The sequence below is a fragment of the Epithele typhae genome, assembly GCF_022376455.1.
Source record: "Epithele typhae strain CBS 203.58 chromosome Unknown BXZ73scaffold_5, whole genome shotgun sequence".
NCBI classification, from domain to species: domain Eukaryota; kingdom Fungi; phylum Basidiomycota; class Agaricomycetes; order Polyporales; family Epitheliaceae; genus Epithele; species Epithele typhae.
Window position 1 is genome coordinate 512,634 of NW_025954196.1, and position 23,017 is coordinate 535,650.

Sequence of the window (23,017 nt, forward strand, 5' to 3'; positions counted from 1 at the left end):
AATACTCGGCCCCACGAGCGGCACCCCGCTGCGCTCGACCTCGAACAAGCCCTCCGCGAGTCGGCCGACGTCCCCGCCGAGGCCCCGCGCGCGCGCGACGATCGCGCGCGGCAGCCCCGCCGCCGTGCGCGCGTACACGTCCAGCCCGGCGGGCGTGAACAGCGTCTTCTCGAAGAATGTCACCGCCCACGCCGGCTCGCCCCCGCCCCCGTCCTCGCCGTCCGCTGGGCCCTCGGGCGGCGACGGGTCCGCGCTGCACCCGAGCACCTGCCAGCGCGAGGACGCGATGACGAGCAGGCCCCTGCCGCGCCACTTGTACCGCGTCGGGGGCGCGCCGGCACTGCCGAGCGCGCCCTCCCGCTCCGAAGCGGCGGGCCCGTCACCGGTCGGCGGGGAGGCGCTGCGCGGGCTCGCGACGTGCGGCGGGACGACGAGGGTGTCGACGCCGACGACGCGGCTGCGCGGGGCGGAGGGCGGGGCGGCCTTGGCGCGGTACTCGACGACGTCGTCGAATTTGACGGGCGAGTCGGCCGCCTTCTGCGGCTTGAGCGCGTAGGTGATCGTCACGTCTTTCTTATTCTGCGAGGGACCGTGTGTGACTGGAAGGTTGCCGGGTTTCCGGCAATATGCGCTCACCTTCCACAGAGGCAATGTCGAGTGGGTCACATACCTGCCGACATACATGAGTGAGCTCCGAGGACAATCGCCAAGCGAGCGAAGCGCACCATGTCCCCATGAACTTGTGCAGATCCAAGTCGATAGGCGGAGTGTGAGTGTCCGGATGGTGAAGGACGACCGCAGCCTGCTCTGCCATGCTGTCGTCGTCGTCAGGAAGAAAGAGGCTGCCGACACGCGAAGCCTCGTCTTTGTTTAGCCGAGCAAGTCGGGTGCATGTACTGTACGTCATCGATTCATCGCCAGCCTTAGGCCTGCTGCGAGACTGACTGTGTATTGCGTGCTAGGAGACCATGCTAGTAATACATCTGACCCACTTTCCGACAAATATCCCGCCATCTTCCATCCATTCGATGTATGCTGCAAGATAGGGGCATCTATGTATCATACTGTACAGAAGACTCTAATGGCCGTGTTGTCCGTGTATGGCCTTGGCGTGTGATGTTGCGAGGACCGTATGGTGTAGATATGAAGACGAGCAATGAAACGAGGGCTGAGGACTACAAGGCATCAGGAGAGATGTCGCCCAGGGTGTTCCGGTCCGCAACGCTATGTGCGCTTAACAGCGACTTCGACTCGTCGTACTCGGACTGCAAGTCGATTGTGTCCTGCAAACCGCGACGATCAGTTCGACTACACATATTGGGATGGACGAATGACTCACATCGAAGTAGTGCCGAGCCAGACTACGAGGAGCTACGAGATCCCACATCAGCAACGGAAACATATGATGGTGAATAATGACACTCACTCTTCGGAGTCCTAGCTAGCCTGCACGTCGCACCGCTCTGCAGGATGTGATACGCCACGAGACCGGACCTACAAAATTTGTGAGTTGCGGCCGAGACCGATGTCACAACCGGATCTTTACCATCCTGTCTGATGAGATGCACCCAATCCTCGTCCGTCGTCAGCATGGAAGAACTGTTGCAGGGTGAGCCAACTTGTTTCAAAAGCGGACCGTAGGGCGTGCATACTTCGTAGAACCACACGTAATCCCGGAAGTGGGGATCGTGATCGAGTTTCGGATTACCGCCATTCGTAGAACGCTTCCCTTCCATGTCGCGGCCGAAAATATGGATGATGCGGTGTTGAATCTCTTCGGCTACTTGCACCAGATTCATGTAATCGCCGCTTCCAGTCGGGCACTCCACCTGGACGCCCGGGTTAATGATGAAGCGGACTGGCACTAGAAAAACAAACCTGCAACTCGTCGCCATAGAACTGATGGAAGCGCTGAAGGCTTTCAATAAGGAGGAAGTTGACAGCAAGCCCTGAAAGATCTTCAGCACGGAGAACATTGATGCACGAGGAGATGTGCATACAAATGGGCCCACGCCAGTTTGAGTTACCACCGAACATGCCAGACTTGGAATCGCCCGGCCAGTAATTGATTTCGTAGCGTTCGCCGTTGACATCCATCCCCCACGGCTGATCCTTGTGCTTCTTCGACAGCCTGCAGAATGATCAATTACCGTCGAAGAAAACTAGTGGCAGGACTCACGATCGAATGCCATGCTCGCTGAAGAACTCGTCCTCGTCGAGCATCTTTTCCAGGATCCGGATGAGACGCTCCTTGCTGGCCAGCGCGAGCAAACGGCGCTCCCCACGACCTCTCGCTGGGTCAAGCCATCAGGTAATGGAAAAAAAATGCGGTGGGAGACACCGACCCTTCATGTTGGCCATGTTGCGATCAGACATCTCGGGCCTGTTGTCGATGAACCATTCCATGCGCTTCTTGAAGCCAGGGAAGCGGTTGACGACGGCGGGCTCCAGAACGAGCGTGGCATAAAGAGGAATGAGGCCGACGAGACTGCGAACGGGAAGCGGCATAGTGTGACCGCTGGCAAACTGGATAGCATCGTAGTACATGCCATCCTCTTCACTCCATAGACTGAACTCGTCTTCGCCTTGTCCGCGATACGTCATGGCATCGGCGATGAAGATGAAATGCTACAGCACAATCAGAAGCAGTAAACTCGTCGATGAGCTGCACTCGTACCTCGAAGAACTTGGACGCAATGTCCTCGTAGGTTGGGTTGTGCTTGGCCAACTCCAGAGCGATGCTCAGCCTACAAAAGCTGAGTATGGCCCACGACGAGAGAAGACAAAAAAGCTCACATGTTCAGACAGTAGAACGCCATCCACGATGTTCCGTCTGCTTGACGAAGCGTTCCTCCCGTGGGCAGAGCTTCGGAACGGTTGAACACTCCGATGTTGTCGAGACCCAGGAAGCCGCCCTCGAAGACGTTGTTACCATCTGTATCCTTACGGTTGACCCACCTATCGAGATAGATCAGATAAGCGAGGAGGAAAAGGTCCTCGAGTGCGTACCAAGTGAAGTTCAACAGAAGCTTTTGGAAGACTCGCTCCAAGAACGACAAGTCTTCGCGACCGTACACCTTGCGCTCAATCTTGAAAATACGGAAAGTCGCCCTGCGAGCGATGAAAACCTTGCAACCATGAGCGAGAGCATGAATGCTCACCATGCGTGTACCGGAGGGTTAACATCGCCGAAGTTCCATTCGTAAGCCGGGATCTGTCCATCGGGCTTCATGTACCACTCGCGCGTCAACAAGTCCAACTGCTTCTTGGCGAAGGCAGGATCGACGATGGCAAGAGGGATGCAGTGGAACGCGGTGTCCCACGCGGCGAAGAAGGGGTACTCCCACCTTGTCACAGAGTGAGTCCCAGGGTGGTCGCTACAGAAAACGAGAACCTACTTGTCGGGCATCGAGAGGATGTCGGCGATGTGCAGATGTTTCCAGTCCTGCAGACGGAGCATGAGCCAATGTTCCATGCGACGATCACGCTACTTACCTTGTTCCTAACCCATTTCCGTTCTGGCGGAGGAGGCGGTTGAGCGGAATCGCCCTTCAACCAGTCCTTTTGAATGAACTGGTAATACTGCTTCGTCCAGAGCATACCACCCATGGCCTGCCGCATGATCTGCCTGAGATCGTCGCTAGTAGGACCCGTGATAAGTCCGGAGTAGAACTCGTTGCCCTCCTCGCGACGCTCTTCCACGTTGTCGTCAAAGATGCATTCATCCACGATACTGGGGTCCTCAGCGGGCGAGTGAGGAGTAAGCTTGAGTCTGACGACGACACATCCACCTTCAGGCGGAACGTTTTTGAAAACGTAGTGGGCTGCCGCTTTGGTGCCCTTCTTCTCCGGGTTAACGAAGGACGGACCAGTAGGGAAGGGAGTACGAGGACCGAGTTCTTCATCCACATCCGGACTATCTTCCGGGAGGCACTGACTGGCGTAAGTGGAGCGGATCCGAGTCTTGAAGAACCCAGGTTCGTCGCCTTCAGTGTGAGGGCGATGGAGGGAATGATGTGATCGTGGAAGCTATCCTTGACGTATGGCGTTTCGTTCTGACCTCCGTACAGACGGTTGTAGTTAGTGTTGTTCTCCGTAAACAACAGCTCTGGTTCCACAGCCTCCACCTCGCCGTTGGGACCCATCTCAATCTGGCCTTGGTTGTCGACCGATGGGGGAGAAGGAAGACAGTATAGATTATACTTGCCGAGCGTAGGATGAACGGTCTTGATCACATTCTCGCCGACCGCGGACATGTGAGGTTTGGGAGGAGGGTTCTCGGACCACGACCAGGTATTGGGGAACCACAGTTGAGGGATGATGTGCAGCGTAGCAGGATCGGGGCCGCGATTGTACGCGGTAATGCGAACGTAGACGCCGTCGGGATCTTGCTCGTCCTTCGCGTACTGTATGCCGTCTCGTTAGCTCTTCCGACTATCTACAAAAGATCAAGACTCACCTCCATGAAGACATCCCAGTACCTGTCCTCCGCAAATGCGTCCGTGTCCAAGATCTCGAACTCCGCCACTTCCCTGTCGCGGTTGACGTTCTCGCGAACGAGCTCCTCGTATGGGAAGGCCTTCTGCGGGTACTTGTATAGGAACTTCATGTACGAGTGCGTCGGCGTCGAGTCCAGGTAGTAGTATAGCTCCTTGACGTCTTCTCCATGGTTCCCTTGATGCCCTGTAACGCCAAAGAGCCGCTCCTTGAGGATGCGGTCTTGTCCATTCCATAGCGAGAGCCCAAAGCACAGTCGCTGGTGATTGTCCGAGATCCCCCCCAGGCCGTCCTCACCCCAGCGGTACACTCGCGACCGCGCATGCTCGTGGGGGAAGTGGCTCCACGCATCGCCATTGCTCGAGTAGTCTTCGCGGACCGTCGCCTAAAGCAAAGGAAGAGAAGGGACGCACAAGCAAAAACGCGCGCGATCGCGTCACAGCCTCGTGTCAGCACATCCACGCATTATCGCGAGCAGCAGGACAGCCGACGCACCCACTGCCTGTCGCTTAGATAGGGCCCCCACCGCTTCCAGTGCGCCTCCTTCTTGCCATCCTGATCTAGGCGGAACCTCTCGACGCCGCGATACTGGTCGCCGAGCTGCTCCATGAGCCGCTCGCGGAACGTCTTCTCGTCCTCCTTCGGCGCGCCCTCGGGCTTGTTGAGTTTCGGCGGGGCAGGGCCCGCCTGCGACGAGTCTGTGAGCACGGGGTTGGGGATATTGATTGTGAGCGGCTCGGTGTTGGACCGCGTGGGTTTGCTGCCATCTTCCTTCGCGTCCTTGTCCTTGTTGTCCGCGAGGGGGACGGGCGGGGCCTCGCCTTGGCCGCCAAAGATCTTCGCCTGGAGCTTCTTGATGTGTGCGCTTTGCTGCGCCATGGCAGCGACGGCGTGGGGTGGGGGGAGGGAGAGACGCGAAGACGCTGAGGGAGGGCGGACGCGGCTTAAGAAGAGATCGCGCTTCGAATCTAATAAATCGCCTGTCAGGCCTGGGTGCCCGCGAAGTCCGGGTTCGTTCTGACGTCATGCGCGCGATATCTCTGCCTCTGATCCACGAACGCCGTTCTCTCCGCTCATCAGACAAACGAGGCTCCGCCTGGTTCTGCTGTACGTCATGCTCGTCGCTCTGCACCTAGTTGGGGGCATGGTGCTCACACGGTTTGTCCGATCAGACTGTCGGGCGTTGTAGGATGTAATACTAGTTAATGTCATAAAATGCTGCACCTGGGATGCGACGACACAGACGGTACGCTAGAGAATGCAAACGTGAATGGTAACGGGAGACAGGGCATACGTGAATGGGGAGACGGCGTGTAGGTAGGCAGAAGTGCGGTCAGATGGGTGTATACAAGAGCGCGGGCGAGACAACAAAGCGAGACCTCCGACTACGTCACCAAACAAACGGCAGTCCATAGCTAGACCCAATGGTGCGGCGGGTTTCCCTGCCCTGCCGATGCGCACGCCGCGACATACGGCGGCGCGGCTATACAACTGAATGTAGAACCAGCCACAAGAAGCCCAATGAACGTGGATATGGGGGAAGCGACCTCGCTTCAGGGCCGAGAGCTCTCGCCCACGGAAGCGGCCAGCAGTACGCTCTGCGTCCAGTCGTCCTGCGGAGTCTCCTCAACCTTGATGTCGATCGAGGGCGTCACCGAGACCTGCGAGGCGGACCGTGCTCGCCCCGCTGCTGCGGGTGCGGTGGATACCTCGGGGACGTACAACGACGCCGTCCTGCCGCGGTAGAAATCGGCGATGGGCGTTGACTGTGGGGTTGAGAAAACGGAGGAGCCGCCGGAATCCGACCGCGAATTCATGCCAGGGACCTCGAGCCTGCAGCGTGAAGCCAAGGAGCCGGTGGACCGCGCAGCAGGCATGTTATGGATGTCGCGCAACTGATTCAGACCGCCGTCGAAGCCGAGGCGTATGGGTGACGAGGTGATGGTAGTCTCCAGTCGTGGAGGGGCATTCCCGAGGATTGGCTGGTCGACGGAGATGGGTGCGCTGATGTATAACCCAGCAGCTGACGAACTGCTCGACACTGTCCGGAAGGAAGCGACGAGGTTGACTTCTTCGTAAAGAGGAGGTTGAGCGAAGGGCGCTTGGGACGCTTCATGACGCCCATCTCGTCGCAAGTAGTCTCGGTCGGGGAGGATTCGGAGCGGAGATGGGGGAAAGAGAGAAGGGTGTAGGATTTGCGGTGTGAGAGAGGCGCGTGGGTTACTGGTGAGTGAGGAACGCTGCCGCCTTGTGTTGGGAAGGGGACGGTGATGTCTCTGGGTTGTGGGGCGAGTGACGGGAGGGAGAGCGCGGCGACTTCTGGGATAGCCAAGGAATGCGCGGAACCAAGGAATTTAGCGTCCTCAGGCCGGAATGAAGGGGGTTCAGGAGATACTAGTTCCTCGGAAACCGACGAGGAATCTAGGGAGTCGGATGAGGACAGAGGTGGAACAGTGGTATCGTAAATTAGGGGACTAGGAGTGCGGGTGGGGACATTAGAGGTGGGCTCGAGGGCGGATACGAATGAGGCTGAATCGTCCGGGCTGTCGCGGGGAGTATCCGGCGCATCGTCCAACTCGATCACAGGTAGGCGCATGTCGATCACCTGGTCAGGGGGCGGAGGCTCGGAACGTTTGGCCGTGCCGCCTTGCGCGGCTGCGCTTCCTCGCAAAACGGCGGCGACATCTATTTGCGCTGGAGGTCCGTTCCAAATGGAGTCGGACTCGCAGAGAGCTCGAAGGAGCGTCGGGGACATGTTCAGACTAGGACAGAACACGAGCAACAAGTTACCGAGGGGCATCTTGGTCTCCTTCGAATGGGCAGCGGTCTGCTTGATGAGTTCGACAACGGTGAAAAGGAGGTCGCGGTTCTCTTGAGGTAAACGTGAGATCAGCCACGAGAACGCAGTGAGCTGGGACTCCGAGATGGCGCGTTGTCCAGCGAAAGTGGGCATAGCGAGGGTCGACAATGATGGTGGCTTGCGCAGGGGGAGGTTGGAGCCGTTCCGAGTCGGCGTCTGCTTGGTGACATCTTCGCTCCGTCTGCCAGCGTCGTCCACGAGCGCGGACTCAAAGTAGGGGAGCAATGCTCTTGTCAACACAGGCTCCGGGACTAGGATGACATCAGCAACGCAGTCCACTTTGACTCGACATGGCCACTCACGCTCGCGGAGGAAGGTCTTGAGAATGGAGGAGACGGCATGCGGATCCAGATCGCCGGGATCACATTCGGCGAGGTTGTAGTCCGCACCTAACATGCAACGCTATGATTAGAAACCAGCGAACGTCCGAACACATGCGTGGTCTCACCTGCATCGAACTCGGACCGCAATTGGTTGACGTGGGATGACCGTCCACTGATACTGTTCATGGCGACCAACGTGAATGCCCGCATCATCGCATGACCAGAATGAGACTGACCGAAATAGGCCCTCTTCCTGGATACCCCAACGCTGAATGTGCTGCGCACAACGCACCACTAGCGCGGGAAGCAACCTCGTCTCCAGGGGCTTGAAACCAAACGTCTCCTCGCTCTCAGAGCCCAAGCGATCCTGCACGTCGTCGATAGCCGTGTCCCTCACGCAGTTCCTCAGATCTCGCTGGAATACCAGCCCTCTTGCCTTCGCACTCCGTATACGCCGGCCGAGGACGGGCCCGGACGGAGAATAATGGTCTTCGGACGACGATGACGCCAGAGACGAGATGCTTGACGTGTTCGAGACTTGCGGGACCTTTCGCCTGGCTTTGCGGCCGTGTGCACCGGAGTTGTGCGACGAAGCGTAGCCGGAAGCACCGTCGGATACGCCGACAGAGGAGGAGGATGAATAGCCCGAGTGGTTCGACGCCGTAGAAGCAAGCCCCGTGAATGCTCGGCCGACCTTCTCGACGGCCCGCTTGCCGAAGCCCATCGCGAATCCAGCGGCTGGGGCCAGGGAGCCGGTCATACTGACAGCGGTTTGGCGGAAGGTGGGGTTCACGGGAGGGGGATGGGGCTGACCAGGTTGTCGTCTTGGCTGCGGAGCGGGGGGAGGGGGAAGGGGTCGTTCGGCTAGCGCTTGTGGTGACGGGGCTGACGCCGCTGTCCAAGCCGCGAGTTTGCCGCGAATGTTGTTGCTAGCCGACTGCGTCGTACCAGCGGAACCCACTGGGGCGATGAATCCAGCAGCCGCAGTCCGCGTTAATGTAGGCGTGTCGCGAGAAGACGCAAGGGGCTTCTCGGGGGTAGTCCGGGCGGGGGTCTGGAAGGGCGGATGCGAAGCTGCCGTGTCGGGTCGACGAGCTGAGACTAAACTGAGGGACGCGGACCGTCGATTCCTGGCTTTCAATGAAGGCGTCGGGGAGGGACGGCCCGATGCAGGTGGACGGGAGATGGAATCTTGCTCAGACACCGAACCATCTGCCTCTTCAAACATGGTGAACTCTGCATCCGTGATGAGCACGCTCAGCCGCTTGTTGACGGGCGGGACGATGGTATTGCCTGAATGCGATGATTCTGCGAGCGAGACGGGACGCGGCGAGCGGCTGCCAGACAAGGAACCCGGCCGAGCTGTTGAGTGACTTGTCATGGTCGCATCACTCTTCCTCCAGTCGTCCTTCATCTTCTCTTTGTCCGGCCTCTCCTGCCGTTCCGGCGAGGTCGTCGGTTGCTCGACCGGCGGCTGTGAAGCCGCATCACCGGTTTCCGATGGCCGCCTCATGTATTGGACGTGACTGAGGGGAGGTGTCTGCCTCGGGATTGGCCCAACCGTAGGGACCTGAGCGGCCTTGGGTGGGGTTTGCGGGGGCAGCGCTGCCGCACTGAACTTCGCAGCCGACGCGGTCTTGGGGGGCGGGGTGGGAGGCGGAGGGGACGTGGGGGACACATGTGGCGTATTCCATGGCGCGACGATGGCGGGGCCTTCGAGAGCCGCAGGACTTGCCTTGCGTGTACCAAAGACGTTTATCGGCAGCTTGAGCAGCTTCGGGCCCGCGAGCCCTCGCGATGTTTGCCGCTCCAGCCTGAGGTCTCCGCGCTCGACGTCGGACATCGTAGACGGCGGGTTGCTGGTGCTTGCCCCTCCCGCACCGCGTTCTCTGCTCACCGACCGGTACATACCCCCGAGCATGGCGGACAGGTCCTCCGACTTCTTCCTGCGCCCCACCCAGGCGCGCTTGATCCGGTTGCCCGCGCCGTTGGAGCTTGAGCTGGGACAGGGAGAGACTGGTGGGGGACTGGCGGGACCGACGGGACGAGCTGGCGCTTGACCCATGCTTCGAGGGGAAGCCGTGCGGGGGGCGGGAGAGAGATGGGAGGGCGAGAGGGTGAGAGGGAAGAAACGGGGCTTGGAGGAGGAGGAAAGCGAGGAGACGGAGCGATCGGAGGCTATGATATCGGACTGACTGGAATTCGAGAGCGAGGCTGCGGGGAGGAGATCGGAAGACGCCCTTGATGAGGAGAGGGAGGAAGAGAGAGAGGAAGAGGACGAAATGGACGTGGGGACGCTGCTGGACAGGACATGTGTATCCGTAGTTCGGTGCTGCGAGGAAGGCATTTTGCTTGGACCTAGGCCGAGAATAGGGCGAAGAAACTATAAAGATACGTGGTTTGAAGGATCAAGTGCGCATCGAAGCCACCAACGCCTGGAGCTGGGGCCGAGAGTCAGATAACAGACCGAAGCAAGGCCAGCGCAACGAGGACGCGGTGAGGCATGCTCACATGCGCGCACGGGACACTCACGATGACTGAAACCACCGCCACTGGCTGTGCGGGCGTGACAAGGCCTGCGAGCACGCTGCGGGCGTGCACGTTGCGAGCGTAGATGGGCGAGAGGGGGTGGTGCAACGGGGGCGTCGACCGTCGGGGTGCAAGGGAAAGCCAACTACGCGGCTACCAGACTCGGCTGCAGGCCAATCACTGGCGGAACTTCCCGACTCGTGCGCACGATCTCGCCCCTGGTCGACTGCCCGTGGCCAGTTTCGCATCGGCGCCCATCCAGTCGCTCGCACTGAGCCTGTTGCTATGTCCTCAGTTGCCTTTGTAAATCTACGTAGTACAATGCGAATACTCCATCTGCCTGCCCCGCGCCACTACGCACGCTCGCCGCCCCCTCTACGCGTGCTCTACGCGCCTTCCCCGCCGCCGCACACACCCCCGTCATGATGCACCCAGAAGCTCCTTCACGAGCTCGTACGTGAAGAACGACGTGGCAATGCTCGGCGCAACTTTCACTGTGATCTCCCATCAGCACGCCCGTTTGCCCATGACGCAATTCAGACCGTTCTAAGCACTCACGAAGGTTGGGCCACAAGCCCCGGTACAGGCCCTGAATGCCCTCGTTCCTGACGATATGCTTCAATGCATCGAACGCGCCTGTGTACTTGTACCCGAGCGCATCCAGGCCGGTCACCTGCATCTTCCGACGCAGCACGTCGAATGGGTATGTGAGCGTCTGCGATATCGACCCAGCCAGCGCGCCGCATGCTAGCTTGCGATGGGCACCTGTCTTGCCCGGAGGTGTGATGATGCCCCTCAGGGCCTCGTATGTCGCGAAGTTGATCCCTGGATGAGCTCGCACCGTGAGAAGGATCGGACGCGGGTTGCGGCATCTACGCACCAACATAGGGAGCCACGCCCATCGCGGTGGGTATCAACCCGCGGTACAGCGCCCTGAGCCCGCCTTCTTCCCGCATCACCTTCAAAGTCATGCCCAGCACGGTGAGATCCCTGGGAGTGAAGACCGACGAGTTCTTCGCTGCGGCAGATGCGGTGTGGTATCCGGATGCGAGCGCAGGTTTCATTGTGCCCGTGGGGGCTGCCGCTGATGTCGATGTGCCCGCCGACTGCATAGGTATGGACGCCGTGACAATGGACAGTCGAGACCGTATAAGATCTAGGGGATATGTTGTGCCTGAGGGACCAGCACCACATGGACACATCAGTCTCAACATAGCTGTCGGGCCGCGCGAGTGAACGTGCTTACAGACTGAGGTGATGCCTGCTAGTGCACCTGCACATAGACGTATAGGGGTATCCAATGGTTTGGCTCCGTATCCAGTGAACCACTGAAGCCTCTCGGTTGGTCAAGGGGCTGGTGTCAAAAGAATCTCGGCGTACCTTCTTAAGCTGCTCGTATGTTGTGAACTGAACCGCGCTGTACTGACGGTTAGCCAGCCTCCAGAGTAAAGCTCGAACACAAAGCATACAAACGCACCTATAGGGTATTATCCGTAGACAGTTGATGCCATTCCCTCGCATAAAGCCTTTAAATCCCTCTTCTCTCCACATCCGAACAAGACTCGCCACACCCCCTTGTACTGGTTGCCTCCCTGGGGTTGCACTTGTCTGCACAGTTCCGAGCGAACACCGCTAGATTCAAGACTTGGAAGGACGCGGAACTGAGGGCACACTCACTGAATGATCTTCAACCTCTCTAGCGGGCTCACAACCGTTCGTGAGGTCGCTCCGGCGACGCCCCCCGCGATGAAATAAGATGAGAGCTGTGGGCTCAGCCACGCCACAGCCTGCTTCCTCTTCTCCTGCTCCGTCATAGTGACTGTAGTTCAAGGGATATTATAAATGATAGTCTCTGTGCGTCTGAGGGGCAGCGTCGGTGGCAGCACAGGCGAACGGTGCGGTGATGTCATACCTAGGTGTGCTTAAAACTGAATACAAATTGCGTCGGGCTTCTGCTTCGGGTCGCCCAGGCCGCGGCGGAGGGATCCAAGGGGGACGAGAGGGCGGGGGTCGACCAGGGTGGGCAGAGAGTGTGGTCGGTGTCAAACAAGTGAGGCGTGGCGGAGCGGGAACGGGGGAGGCGGCGCCGGAGGGCTGCAGGAAACGAAACGGATCTCGGACAGGACTCCAGCGCGCCTTCGGTCCGCGCAATTTTGCCACGTGCCACAGACCTAGGGCTACCCCTGCTACCCCGCGCAGACCTCTCACGGAACGTTGTCGGCAACCGTCGGCGAATGCCCTTCCACAAACAGCTCAATGACAAGCGGATCGTCGTCCACGCATCGGGGAGCTGAACCATCAGCATCGGATGGGAGAAGCACTAAATACACAGGCTCAAGAGATGCGAGCAACAGGACAGCAGTTGGCGCGATAAAGTAACAAGTCCGGAGAGCACGGGCTGCTGGCCTTTTTCGACTACATATCACCGTCAACACGACAATCATTTCCCTATCTCCAGCGTCAGGTTTCCCTTATGCGGCAGCAGGAGGAGCTTCTCCGCGAGGCTCGTGGAACCCAGAGCCTGTGGCGTCACAGAGGTTAGTACCCGTGCCCGGAGATGGACATAAGAAGGCTCACCACGCCCTCGACCCCGGCCTCCACGACCTCGCCAATCGCCATCGGAGGGACCTCTGCCACGGTATCCTAATAAGAGCAGTGTAAGCGGAGATCTCAGCATTCCATCATTCAGATAAACGCACCTCCACGTTCACCACCACGGAATCCACCGCGTCCACCGCGCTCACCGCCACGGTCACCTCGGAATCCACCACGGTCACCGTCACGGTCACCTCGGAATCCACCGCGTTCACCCCGGTCACCACCACGGTACGCACCACGCTCGCCGCGGTAGCCTCCTCGGAAGCCTCGACCTTCACCCCGATCTCCTCGGAAGCCACTGCGACCGCGTCCCCGGCCCCGATGATGAGTGAAGCCATCCTCGTCCACCACCTCTCGCCCATTCACTTGCGGAGTGACAGGCGCCTCGGAAGGAGCAGAGGCGGCGGCTTCGGGGACCGGAGACGCTTCCCCCGACGTCCCGTAGTGAGCCTGGAGGTTCTCCAGTGGAGGAAGATCGCCCTGATCTTCGTCCGCCCAGTTGAGCTACGAAAATATATACGTAAGAATCACCCCGTTACTAATGGCAAGCAGGAAAACACATACCTCGGTTGTAGACGTAACGGTGATCGTCTCTTCACCAACGTGGTGCCCGTTGACATCGGCCTCGATAATTGCGTCGGTGACTTCCACCTCGGAAGGCCTCGGCCCTTCGGCTCGGACATCCACCCAGCTTTCATCACGACTTTCCGCCTCAGGCTCGGTGGCATCAGCGAGCTCATCCGTCATCATAAAGCGAATGCCTCCCGCGGCAGTCACAGAAGGTGGGACGCCGCCAACAGAGACAGAGGGGACGCTCTCCTCCGGTGCTTCCGAATGGAGCTGAGGAGGCGGGTTCAAGAATTGCTCCTGAATCTCCCTGATGCGCGAATCTGGATTTCATGTCAGACGATATCGATGTTCTGTCACAGAAACACTTACATGGAACACCAGCATGTTCTCCTTCTCCAGAAAACATTCTCCGGATCGTTTCAGTCTTGCTTTCCGGCTTCTCGAGGAAAAGGACCTCCGATATTGAATGGATCGCCGTTCCATCCGAATCGCTTAGGTTCAACGCCAGCGCCATAGGATGCCTCTGAGCAAGCATACCCTGCAACCTCAAAAATGTGACAAGCTCGGCGGTCCGTTGGAGGTTTTCGGCCTGAAGCAGGCATGTTCATCAGTAAGATGCGTATAGAGCGATGTATGTATACGTACTTCTGCAGCAGCAACTGCTTCCTGGATCCGCTCGGCCTCAGCCCTCGCAGCGCTGGCACGCTGGAAAGCGATCTCGTGCACAAGATCGGCTTCGTGAGCCTGCAATAATGTGTAAACGCCGCAGGCCAAGTGCATGTGGGTCTCAACATACCTCGATCACCTTCTTGACTTCATCAAGTTCCTTGCTTACGGCTTCCAGGACGGGAAGCGTTGTCAAGAGACGTTTCTGGTCATCGTTCAACTTCTCGGGATCTTCATTCCTGTATCCTTGTATGCGGGTCTTTTCGTTACACCATGTGAGCAGGCATTGCGTGCATGAGGACAGGCAGGAGGCATGACGTATGCAAGTTGGAGGCACAGGAGCGGACAGCGAGTCGAATCATTACTCACAATTTTCTTGTTGTTCGCCTTTAGCCTCTTGTTCAGCATGTCCACGATGGGGCTAAGCTTGATGTCCGGCGTGGGCGTGAGCCCGCCCTCGGACATTTGAGACACGAGTTGAGGCGCAACAGCCCCCTCCTGAACATCTGAGGCCTCTGGAGCTTTCTCAAGCAGTGCGGCAGACGTAGAGTCAGGAACGACGAGTTGAGGGGTCCCTTCGCCGTCCTCCTTGGCCTTGCCGCCCTTGCGCTTCTTCTTCTGCGATTTTGGAGGGGCCACAGGAGGCGGGGCACCTGGCACGATGCGGGGAGATGGGGCGGGTGAGTCGGGCATGGATTTGGGCGCGGGTCTCGAGCGAGGTGTCGGTGGTGCGGGCGACGACAAGACGAGGGAGCAAAACCGTCGAGCGGACAGCGGGACGGGAAATTTGGGTTTGGGTCAGTGGCGAGACCAGGAAAGCGTCGGCGGTCCTATTCCCACGGATGCTCCTCTGCGTCGGGATCCCCGTCGGACGCACCCATCTTGACGCGGTTCCAAGCTGCCCTTTGACCTTCGCCGCCAATGTCTTCTCTGTTCCGTCCTCACGCCTTGGCTCCTGCCTCATCCGCGCGAAGGCGTGTGTATTCTGAAGGGAACAAGGCGGACACGCGACTCACCTCGGCCTGCCATCCCATTCTACGGACAATGCTTTCAACGAGCTTCATGGTGCACGATTCCACCTGTCCATAGATACTCATTCGAGTGCGCGGCGACCTCAGATGATACCGATGTATTTGCCTTCACTCTGCTCGTCCAATACGCAATCAGTCACCCCAATGCCGCCGTGTCAGCCTCAGTCGCACTGTCTGCCATACGAACATGTCAGCCAAAGCGGACGACACACCAGGTCCTTGGCCGAGCTGCTTAATCTTTCCACCTGAAGGTTCACTCGTCAAGTCGCCTCACCATGGATGCAGACTTCAGCTCGAATCGGTGCGCCACTCCTCTTGAGGAATACGAAGTGCCTACCCGTCACTCGGAGCTATGCTTTGAAGACGGGAACCTCTCCATCATCATTGGGAAGCAGTACTTCATCGTCCACCGTGGTGTCTTGTGCCTGCATTCGCAGGTCTTCCACAAGCGTATCAAAGCCATCAAGTCGGGGGATGACCGTTTGCTGGAAGGACTGGCGGTGCTCTATCTGGATGACTCTCCCGAGGACTTCGCGCATTTTCTCCAGGCTCTGTACGGGTGCGCGCCTCCTCGAATGTGTCCAAACCTCTTTCTCATGCCTTTTGCAGCTTACCTCACAACAACATCGCTGATGAGTTTACCGTGACTGCGGCCATCCTCCGTCTGGCAACCAAGTACGAAGTCGAAGTTTTACGCGAAAACGCCATGCGCTGCTTGTCTCTCTCTTGGCCCACGACTTTGCAACTCTGGGAGTGCCGCGAAAAGGCCGCCACCACTGTCGACGGAGTCTACGCGCCTCGCCCCATCTTACCCCATCCCATGTGAGTACATCCGTGTTTACCGAACAGTATCATTCTCTTGACACTTCAATCAGCCCCCTTATCGAGCTTGCACGCGAGATCGGCGCCCCGCAACTTCTCCCATCCGCATTCTACGATCTCTCTCGATACCTCCCCAGCCAGATGATGGAAGGACATATGGCTTCGGACGGCACACACTACACTCTCAGCCACGACGACCTCTGTCGCGCCCTGCGCGGGAAGGAGCAAGCGGCGCGCTACTTCTCCACCTTCATCGTGACCGAACTCGAGGGCCGGCCGTACTCCTCCCTATGCGTCCACCGCAACGAGATCCACCCCTCCGTCAAGCGCTCCTGCCAGATGGCGTTCGAGGCGGTCACGTTCGAGCTCATCCGCGACGTGAACGGCATGGTCTGCAACCGGAACAGCGACCCCCTCTTCTCTATCCTGGAATCGGTCGCGATGCAAACACGCGACGACCAGCCGGGCGTGGAGAACAGGGTGGCATATCGGGCCTGCGAGGCGTGCCGTCTGGAGTTTCGCGCTGTGGTGGATGCGGGACGGGAGGAGTTCTGGAGGAACTTGCCGAGCTGGTTTGAGCTGGATCTGAAGACGTGGGCTTGAGGTTCCCTTCTTTGGTATGTTGTCTTGTATGGGATCTCTTTTGTTTATTACAGCTGGTCCTTTGTATGCACAACAAGTTCGCGATGACATGCATCTGTTGTTTCTGCACTTTCATGCGTGACAGAACACGTCTGGTCACAGTGTGACTGGACGCATCCGAAGTCGTTCTTGAATCAAGCAGTCAGAATGCGCGACGTTGTTCTCTCGGCTGCCCTGTTGCACCACTACGTAAGTTGCCAAACTTTTTATGAACTGGTTCTGAACGTTTTTCAGATGCCGCTGAACATGTTCTCGCCTGAAGTGACCGATATTACCCTCCATGATACCGACTTTACGGAGCTCGGCTGGGACTGGGAAACCGAAGGCTACGAGTCAGACATGATGCTAGAAGACGAAGAATATGTACCGGCGCAACAATTGGTGCCACATGAGTCGGATCTGCTCGAACTTGACGATGGAATGGATGCTGTTGACGTTGACTTTGGAGATGATATCATCTTGGATGAGTTCGATGAGCCCGCCGAATGTAATTCGTCCAGGTACTCAAGTTTTCCTCCCCCGATGATGCGTGTCAAACTAACTAGCTCCACAGAGATGAAGTCCTCGAGATCCTGGAAGACTTCGTATTGTCTTTCCTCGAGCAACTGTCCAGTGCGCTTGAGAGCGCATATAGTCAGAACAAGTCAAAGGATTCAAATGAACAAAAAGTGAAAATCCTTCTGGTCAACCGATCCAAAGGGACATTTAAGAAGTACTGAATTTTTTTCACTGCCGAACATCCGATCTCAGCTAAGGTGGTCATAAACCTCGCAGCGGCGAAACGGCTATGCGTCGACTGATCTTCCCAGGGAATGCAAACTCTTTAGGTCTGCTTCACACACCGCAGGCGTACACCCCATCTGACCATCTACTCAGCTCAACTATTCAAGGTGATCGACCACATTCATGAAGCCCTGGTATCCGGCGTATCAATTACCAAACGGTAGAGTTCCCCTCCCAATCGCACTGGCTGCTTTGTGATGACATTGTGGAGCAGCGACATCTACTACAATGATGTACAATTGTTCGGAAGTCAGGTCAAGGTCGACCGAGTACGTCTCCATGCCGTTCACTCGACGCATTCTAGCCGAGCCCTGCTTCGCAGCTCGTCGACGATCTCGCAGCAACTTTGCACCTGAGCCGATCAGATTTGAATGTTGTACGTATGCATCCCGTATGCACACCTCCTCCAGCTGATTCTCCCTCCAAAGCGAGCTTCTTCGAAAGGCTTGGTCTGTGGATACGGTTTCGCAGTCCACATGAGAAGCGGAGAGTGCGTTGAGATCAGCCCAGGCAAGGCCAGTCTCCTTCCTTCACGGTCAGGCGTCTCGGATCCATCCTCATCCTTGCACAGGGCACACTCATTCCTCAACTAGAAGACGTTGCGCGATTCGAAGTCGGCGAAAACCTCTCCTGGGTGCTCGTTGTGGAGAAAGAAGTCGGTGTAGTTCGCCCGATCTCGGTCCTCGTTGTCTCATCGTGTCCTCGCAGGCTGTCTTCCAGACTCTTTGCACGACTCGATTCGCAATTCACGAGAGTGCTCCAGGTCCTGGAGTGATTGTGACGGCAAGGCATCTTTTCACTCGTACGCGATTTCATATAGACCTCACTCTGCAGGGCAAAGGATACCCGGACATGGCGACAAGGCAGCTGGTCAAAGCGTTATCTGACAACCTTCCCATGAAGTCCGTCTGTATCTGTTACCTACCGATGACTGATGTTGACATGCCCTCAGTGTTCCTATTCTCGCACTCGTTGATGGCGACGCCTACGGCATCGACATCCTGTCCGTCTACAAGCATGGAAGCACGGCCCTACGTCATGAGAACGACCGTCTCGCAGCGAACCGTGTTGAATGGCTCGGGCTTTGGTCTAGCGAACTCACGACGTGCGTACCCGCAGCATTCCGCTTCCGCCTATTGACACCGATCGTCTCGGTCCCATTCACAGGCTCGGCATCCCGAAGGACGCGCTGCTTCCAATCACGAAGTACGACGAGAAGAAGGTGCAGCTTCTTCCACTAGCATTCGTGCAAGCACCTACTGAACGTTTCTTCCCAGGCGCGCAAGCTGCTCCAGCGCGACGGCGTGCCAGCGGCTTGGAGGTGAGCGATCCAGTCGTCTCTTCCGCCCACGTTCACTGAAACGGAAATCCGTCTTATCGTTCCTGTGACCTTGCCAGGAGGGAAATCCAGCACATGCTCTTCTGTCGGCGTAAGGCGGAGATCGAGGTCTTGGGACTACCAGGGCCTCGGATCTTGGCAGCTCAGCCGGGGACCACTCCCGCGAAGAGGGCGGTTCTGAGAATCCCCTCGTGCGATATATCGCCAGGAAAATACGATCGGCGTGCGCCGAAGCCCGCTCAGCATCCACTAAAGTCGGGCACGGTCATCGCCTTCTGACCCTGGGAAAACGTACTTCACTGCTCGTACTCTGATATAATCGCAACGGAGCATCATGGTATTCCACATCCGTACAGAATCGTAACATGACCGACGCAGACTACAAAAGGGCGTGCGCTATCTGTCCATGTCCTTCTCACCATGCACATATCACATGCATACCTCATGCTCCTTCCGAAGGCGTGTACCGCGGTGGGGGGTCGGCTGGGACGCTGGAGCCCTCTCCGATCCGCCCCTCGCGCATCACCGCGTCCTCCGAGTCCTTCCTATGATGCGCCTCCAACTCCTTCTGGTATACCGCCAGCTCCTCAGTGAGCGTCGAGTCCGTCGTCCGGTGGGACGTTTGTGTTGACCCGCGCGCGAGCAGCGCCACGCCGCTTTCGTCGTGGGTCCACGCAGATGGCGCGGTCGACGAGCGTCTGTTCGAGCTGCTCCCGCCACTGTAGAGCGAGGTCCCGCTGTAGTACGACGCAGACGCGTGGCGCGAGACCGGCGACACCGGCGAGAGCGAGACGAGTCGCGCGGCGGGGGCCGTGGCGGGGTGTCGCTGTCGTACGGGTTCGGAAGCGGGGCCAGCTCGTGGGTTTCGGTGCTTGCGTTGTCTTGCTCCTGCCGATTCGCGGCAACGTTGCGCATCTCATGAGGCTGGGCTTGGGTCTGGGAAATGGGCATCCCGTTGCCGGTCTTGGCTTCCAAGTACACGGGGGGCGGGAGGCCGCCGGACGAGCTGAGCAATGTGGGACTCCTCGAGTGGCCGGGCTGCGAGAGGAGCGGCGAGGACACCTCCCTCATCGGTGACTGCCCCATCGCGGCTTCTCTCTCCTTTGACGCCGTGATCGCCAATACCCTAGTTCTCCTCCTCCTGTAGCAGCACCACGCGAGTAATAGCAGGAGCAGGATCAGGATCACTGGCCGCCGGGTGAGTAGAATGTCTAAATCAGAGACCCACTGACACTCACAACAACCGATCACTATTCCAGCGACCTGCCCGCTTTTCAATCCACTAGCAGGGGTTACGCCGTGATGTTGGTGAGAGCCCGAGCTCGAACTTGAATCGCTGTCGCTGTCGCTATCACTGTCCGAATCCGAGTCGGAGTCCGAATCCCATCGTCTCCCCTGCCTTTTGTTCAGCTCTCACGAAGGTGTCGGCATGCAAACACGACTCACCGCAGAAAGAGAAGTGCGATAGAAGCTGCCCTGCTCCTGCCGGTGAGAAGGGCGATGAACAGCGCGAGCAGGTACGAGGTGGGAAGGGGGAGCAGCATGGAGGCCTGAGGCAAGCCGCGAGGGGGAGGTATTTTGAGTGCTCGCATTCGGCCCACGGTATTTGGGGCATGGGCCCGGCGCACCGGCGCCGCCTAGAGACTTCGAACTCGGCTTACGAGCGGATTTGTGAATGCAAGGGCCGATCAGAGGTGGAGTTGATAGAATTCCTCGCGCAGTATCCCGTGTATACCGCAATCCTGATACCAATCGACCAATGAAGTTCTTCAAGAATGGGTCTCTGCGCTGGGGCCGTAGTAGAACCCAGGAGACTCGAGGTCTCTGTGCGACATTCTGGTGGGAAGCGTCGCGGGCCGGCACCACGAGGGGGCCGCTTTCCGGCATCTGTTTCGGCGGGAGGAAGAGAAGGAGCTTTGCAAACTCGCACGACCGCACAAACTCCGCGGGTGGCGCTGGGGATCGAGACGCACGCGCGCGACGCGTCGGTCACGTGCGCTAATGGGAGACGCGTCGCGTTGACTGGGCGGAGTTCGAAAGCGCGTCTTTCTCGCCATAAGCGCCAGGTCCGCGCCTGTCGCCTCTTGCTCACCATCCCCGACTCGCTCGTGTCCTCGCCCGGGTTGCGACGCGCTCTTTTCCTTTCTCTGGCTCTTCTCCTTGTTGTTTGTCTCTGACAATGGCCCCAAGTCGGACAGCACCGGCACCGTCCTCGGAAAGCGGTCCCACCAAACCGCCCACGTCGAAGGTCGCGACTTTCCCTCCGTCTGCGATGGCGAGAACCTCGCCTCCCTCCCCACCCCCGACCCGAGTCCGAACCCGAAACGTGCAAAAACGACAGGTGCGCTCGTTGAAGGCGATGGCAACAAGGAGAACATCCCCCCCTTCGTCACCGAGGTCATCAATTCATCCTCTCCCACGTCCATCCGTCGAACTCGTTCACTTCGCCGTATGAACACTATGGTGCATGAGTCTCCGTCGCGGACCAACAGTAAGAAACATTGGGTCGTGCTTGATCGTTACTGACGTGGTCGTCAGCGCCTCGCCGCTATTCATCAACATCCAACCTGCGCCACGCAGTGGCGACCCCCGCCACTTCGCTTTCCCAGCTCTCTCTAGCCACGCCTCCCCCGAGTCCCCCTATCATCCTCCAACCGTTGCATGTTCGCGTCAAGGCACTTCTCCGCCCAACGTGCAACGACGGGCTTGAGATGGCTGGTCGCGAACAAGAGCGGTCTCAGATCGAAGCCTTCTTCCAGGACTTCATCCACGGCGTTTCCAACAGAAGCTCAAGTGCCCTTTACATCTCGGGCTCCCCGGGGACAGGCAAGACGGCGCTCGTCAATACTGTGCTTGAGGCTCTCAAAGATGACGTCATGAAGGCGAACATAGAGCTTATGGTTGTCAACTGCATGGCTTTGAACGGCGTCGACGCGGTCTGGCAGCAGCTTGCGGACATGACCTCTGCGAGCGCGAAGCCGAAGGGTCGTGGCAAGAAAAGCAAGGACAGCCCTCAGCAAGTCGTGCAGAAGGCTCTCACAACCAGCGAGAGGAAGTGGTAAGTGGAGAGTGTCTAGTGGAATCCTTGCCGGTGCTAACTCAGTGTCACAGCATTGTTGTACTTGACGAGTTGGATCATATTGCTTCCTCATCTCAAGCGCTCTCTCCGTTGTTTGCATTGCGCACGCGTCTTCCGCAAACATACGCCTTGTCGGTATCGCCAACACGCACACTCTCACAGCGGCGTCTTCCACGACACTCTCGGTCCAGTCCCTTGCCGGGGTTGATACGCTTCACTTCGCACCGTATAGTGGAGAGCAGCTGTTGGGCATTCTCCGAGCCAGGTTGGCACCTCTTTCTGCCGATGATGAAGACCTCGCGGCTCGAGCACAGAAGTTTCTTCCTCTTCCGGCTCTCACTTTGCTCTCGAAGAAGATCGCGGCCCAGACCGGCGATGTTCGTGCGGTGTTCGAAGTGCTGCGCAGTGCAATCAACATCGTCATGAATAACGTTTCTTCGGAAAACCCCTCGGCGCTCCGCTTCCCTCTGTCGCACCTGCTCATATCCTCGCTGCTCTCAAGTCATACTCGCCAGCTGGAAAGACGGCCCCCTTCCCACCCCCTCATCTGCGCCTTCGACTGTACGCAAGGCCAGCGATAGCGAGACGGTGACGAAGGTCCGTGAACTTGGCCTTCAGCAACGCCTCGTCCTTCTGGCTGCGCTGCTTGCCACCAAGTCCTCGGATGCAGGTGTCTCTCTGAATGCATCATCGCCATCGCGCTCCCCGGTCAAACGGACGCAGTCGACCGCGGCTGCGCAGCCCTCGACCGGCAAGATTGCAGCCTTCGACATGGGCCACCTCCACGCCTTCTATACCGCAATCCTAGCTCGTGCAGAGAGCAGCGTCTTCGCACCCGTCTCTCGTAGCGAGTTCGGTGATCTCGCTGGCGTGTTGGAGGTCATCGGTCTCCTTGCCCTTTCGTCGAGCAGCAGCCTGCCTTCCACTCCCCGCAAGGCCGGCAAGAAGTCGTTCAGCCGCACAATGTCGTTTACTGGCAGTCCCAGTACTCAAGATGTTCGCTTCGTCGAGGACGTCCGCCTGGATGAGGTTACTCGTGGCCTGGGCCTCGGTGCAGATGACACACCGACTGACGCACGTGAAGAGGAACTCCGGGCCATCTTCCAGCGCGAGCAGGCCCGCATCGCCCGGGAGGCGAAAGCCCGCGGCCGGCCCGTGCCGTCGAGGTTGTTGGCTTCGAGGACGCCATGGAATCGTAAAGGGCCCAAATCATGATATCATGGAATGGATGGTTTCCTTCGGTATCTCCCCACATCTTTATGATCTCTCATTATTTTC

The 23,017-nt window shown here is 58.4% G+C and overlaps 8 protein-coding genes across 8 annotated transcripts; 3 read left to right on the forward strand and 5 right to left on the reverse strand.

The window, feature by feature from the left end:
* Nucleotides 1-1,175: 1,175 nt before the first annotated feature.
* On the reverse strand, nt 1,176-5,376 carry BXZ73DRAFT_87925 (Six-hairpin glycosidase-like protein; the record flags this gene model as incomplete). Its single annotated transcript, XM_048024769.1, has 17 exons — nt 1,176-1,283; nt 1,395-1,494; nt 1,547-1,599; nt 1,653-1,829; nt 1,879-1,949; nt 2,001-2,131; nt 2,180-2,294; nt 2,346-2,628; nt 2,678-2,747; nt 2,797-2,958; nt 3,010-3,111; nt 3,162-3,347; nt 3,399-3,445; nt 3,496-3,986; nt 4,061-4,406; nt 4,460-4,882; nt 4,993-5,376. The coding sequence occupies 17 exons, from the start codon at nt 5,374-5,376 to the stop codon at nt 1,176-1,178; spliced, it is 3,249 nt and encodes a 1,082-aa protein (XP_047881551.1).
* A 674-nt stretch (nt 5,377-6,050) lies between these two features.
* Nucleotides 6,051-10,185, reverse strand: BXZ73DRAFT_87926 (RhoGAP-domain-containing protein; the record flags this gene model as incomplete). The annotated part of the gene is made up of 6 exons (XM_048024770.1): nt 6,051-6,528; nt 6,558-7,608; nt 7,660-7,746; nt 7,806-7,858; nt 7,917-9,980; nt 10,148-10,185. The coding sequence occupies 6 exons, from the start codon at nt 10,183-10,185 to the stop codon at nt 6,051-6,053; spliced, it is 3,771 nt and encodes a 1,256-aa protein (XP_047881552.1).
* A 444-nt stretch (nt 10,186-10,629) lies between these two features.
* Nucleotides 10,630-12,023, reverse strand: BXZ73DRAFT_87927 (mitochondrial carrier; the record flags this gene model as incomplete). The annotated part of the gene is made up of 7 exons (XM_048024771.1): nt 10,630-10,703; nt 10,768-11,034; nt 11,090-11,383; nt 11,456-11,537; nt 11,590-11,626; nt 11,687-11,797; nt 11,887-12,023. The coding sequence occupies 7 exons, from the start codon at nt 12,021-12,023 to the stop codon at nt 10,630-10,632; spliced, it is 1,002 nt and encodes a 333-aa protein (XP_047881553.1).
* A 626-nt stretch (nt 12,024-12,649) lies between these two features.
* BXZ73DRAFT_97711 (uncharacterized protein) lies at nt 12,650-14,736 on the reverse strand (the record flags this gene model as incomplete). The annotated part of the gene is made up of 9 exons (XM_048027461.1): nt 12,650-12,730; nt 12,787-12,852; nt 12,909-13,094; nt 13,174-13,311; nt 13,372-13,697; nt 13,747-13,966; nt 14,023-14,121; nt 14,174-14,302; nt 14,413-14,736. The coding sequence occupies 9 exons, from the start codon at nt 14,734-14,736 to the stop codon at nt 12,650-12,652; spliced, it is 1,569 nt and encodes a 522-aa protein (XP_047881554.1).
* A 613-nt stretch (nt 14,737-15,349) lies between these two features.
* Nucleotides 15,350-16,499, forward strand: BXZ73DRAFT_41159 (uncharacterized protein; the record flags this gene model as incomplete). Its single annotated transcript, XM_048018717.1, has 3 exons — nt 15,350-15,633; nt 15,684-15,896; nt 15,950-16,499. The coding sequence occupies 3 exons, from the start codon at nt 15,350-15,352 to the stop codon at nt 16,497-16,499; spliced, it is 1,047 nt and encodes a 348-aa protein (XP_047881555.1).
* A 1,674-nt stretch (nt 16,500-18,173) lies between these two features.
* BXZ73DRAFT_74581 (Spo11/DNA topoisomerase VI subunit A) lies at nt 18,174-18,646 on the forward strand (the record flags this gene model as incomplete). Its single annotated transcript, XM_048022050.1, has 4 exons — nt 18,174-18,223; nt 18,274-18,426; nt 18,489-18,543; nt 18,599-18,646. The coding sequence occupies 4 exons, from the start codon at nt 18,174-18,176 to the stop codon at nt 18,644-18,646; spliced, it is 306 nt and encodes a 101-aa protein (XP_047881556.1).
* A 456-nt stretch (nt 18,647-19,102) lies between these two features.
* BXZ73DRAFT_74582 (uncharacterized protein) lies at nt 19,103-20,204 on the reverse strand (the record flags this gene model as incomplete). Its single annotated transcript, XM_048022051.1, has 4 exons — nt 19,103-19,397; nt 19,439-19,847; nt 19,899-20,014; nt 20,107-20,204. The coding sequence occupies 4 exons, from the start codon at nt 20,202-20,204 to the stop codon at nt 19,103-19,105; spliced, it is 918 nt and encodes a 305-aa protein (XP_047881557.1).
* A 215-nt stretch (nt 20,205-20,419) lies between these two features.
* BXZ73DRAFT_87929 (P-loop containing nucleoside triphosphate hydrolase protein) lies at nt 20,420-22,938 on the forward strand (the record flags this gene model as incomplete). The annotated part of the gene is made up of 7 exons (XM_048024772.1): nt 20,420-20,653; nt 20,881-21,151; nt 21,199-21,718; nt 21,772-21,789; nt 21,819-22,208; nt 22,255-22,894; nt 22,921-22,938. The coding sequence occupies 7 exons, from the start codon at nt 20,420-20,422 to the stop codon at nt 22,936-22,938; spliced, it is 2,091 nt and encodes a 696-aa protein (XP_047881558.1).
* Between the last annotated feature and the right edge of the window lie 79 nt (nt 22,939-23,017).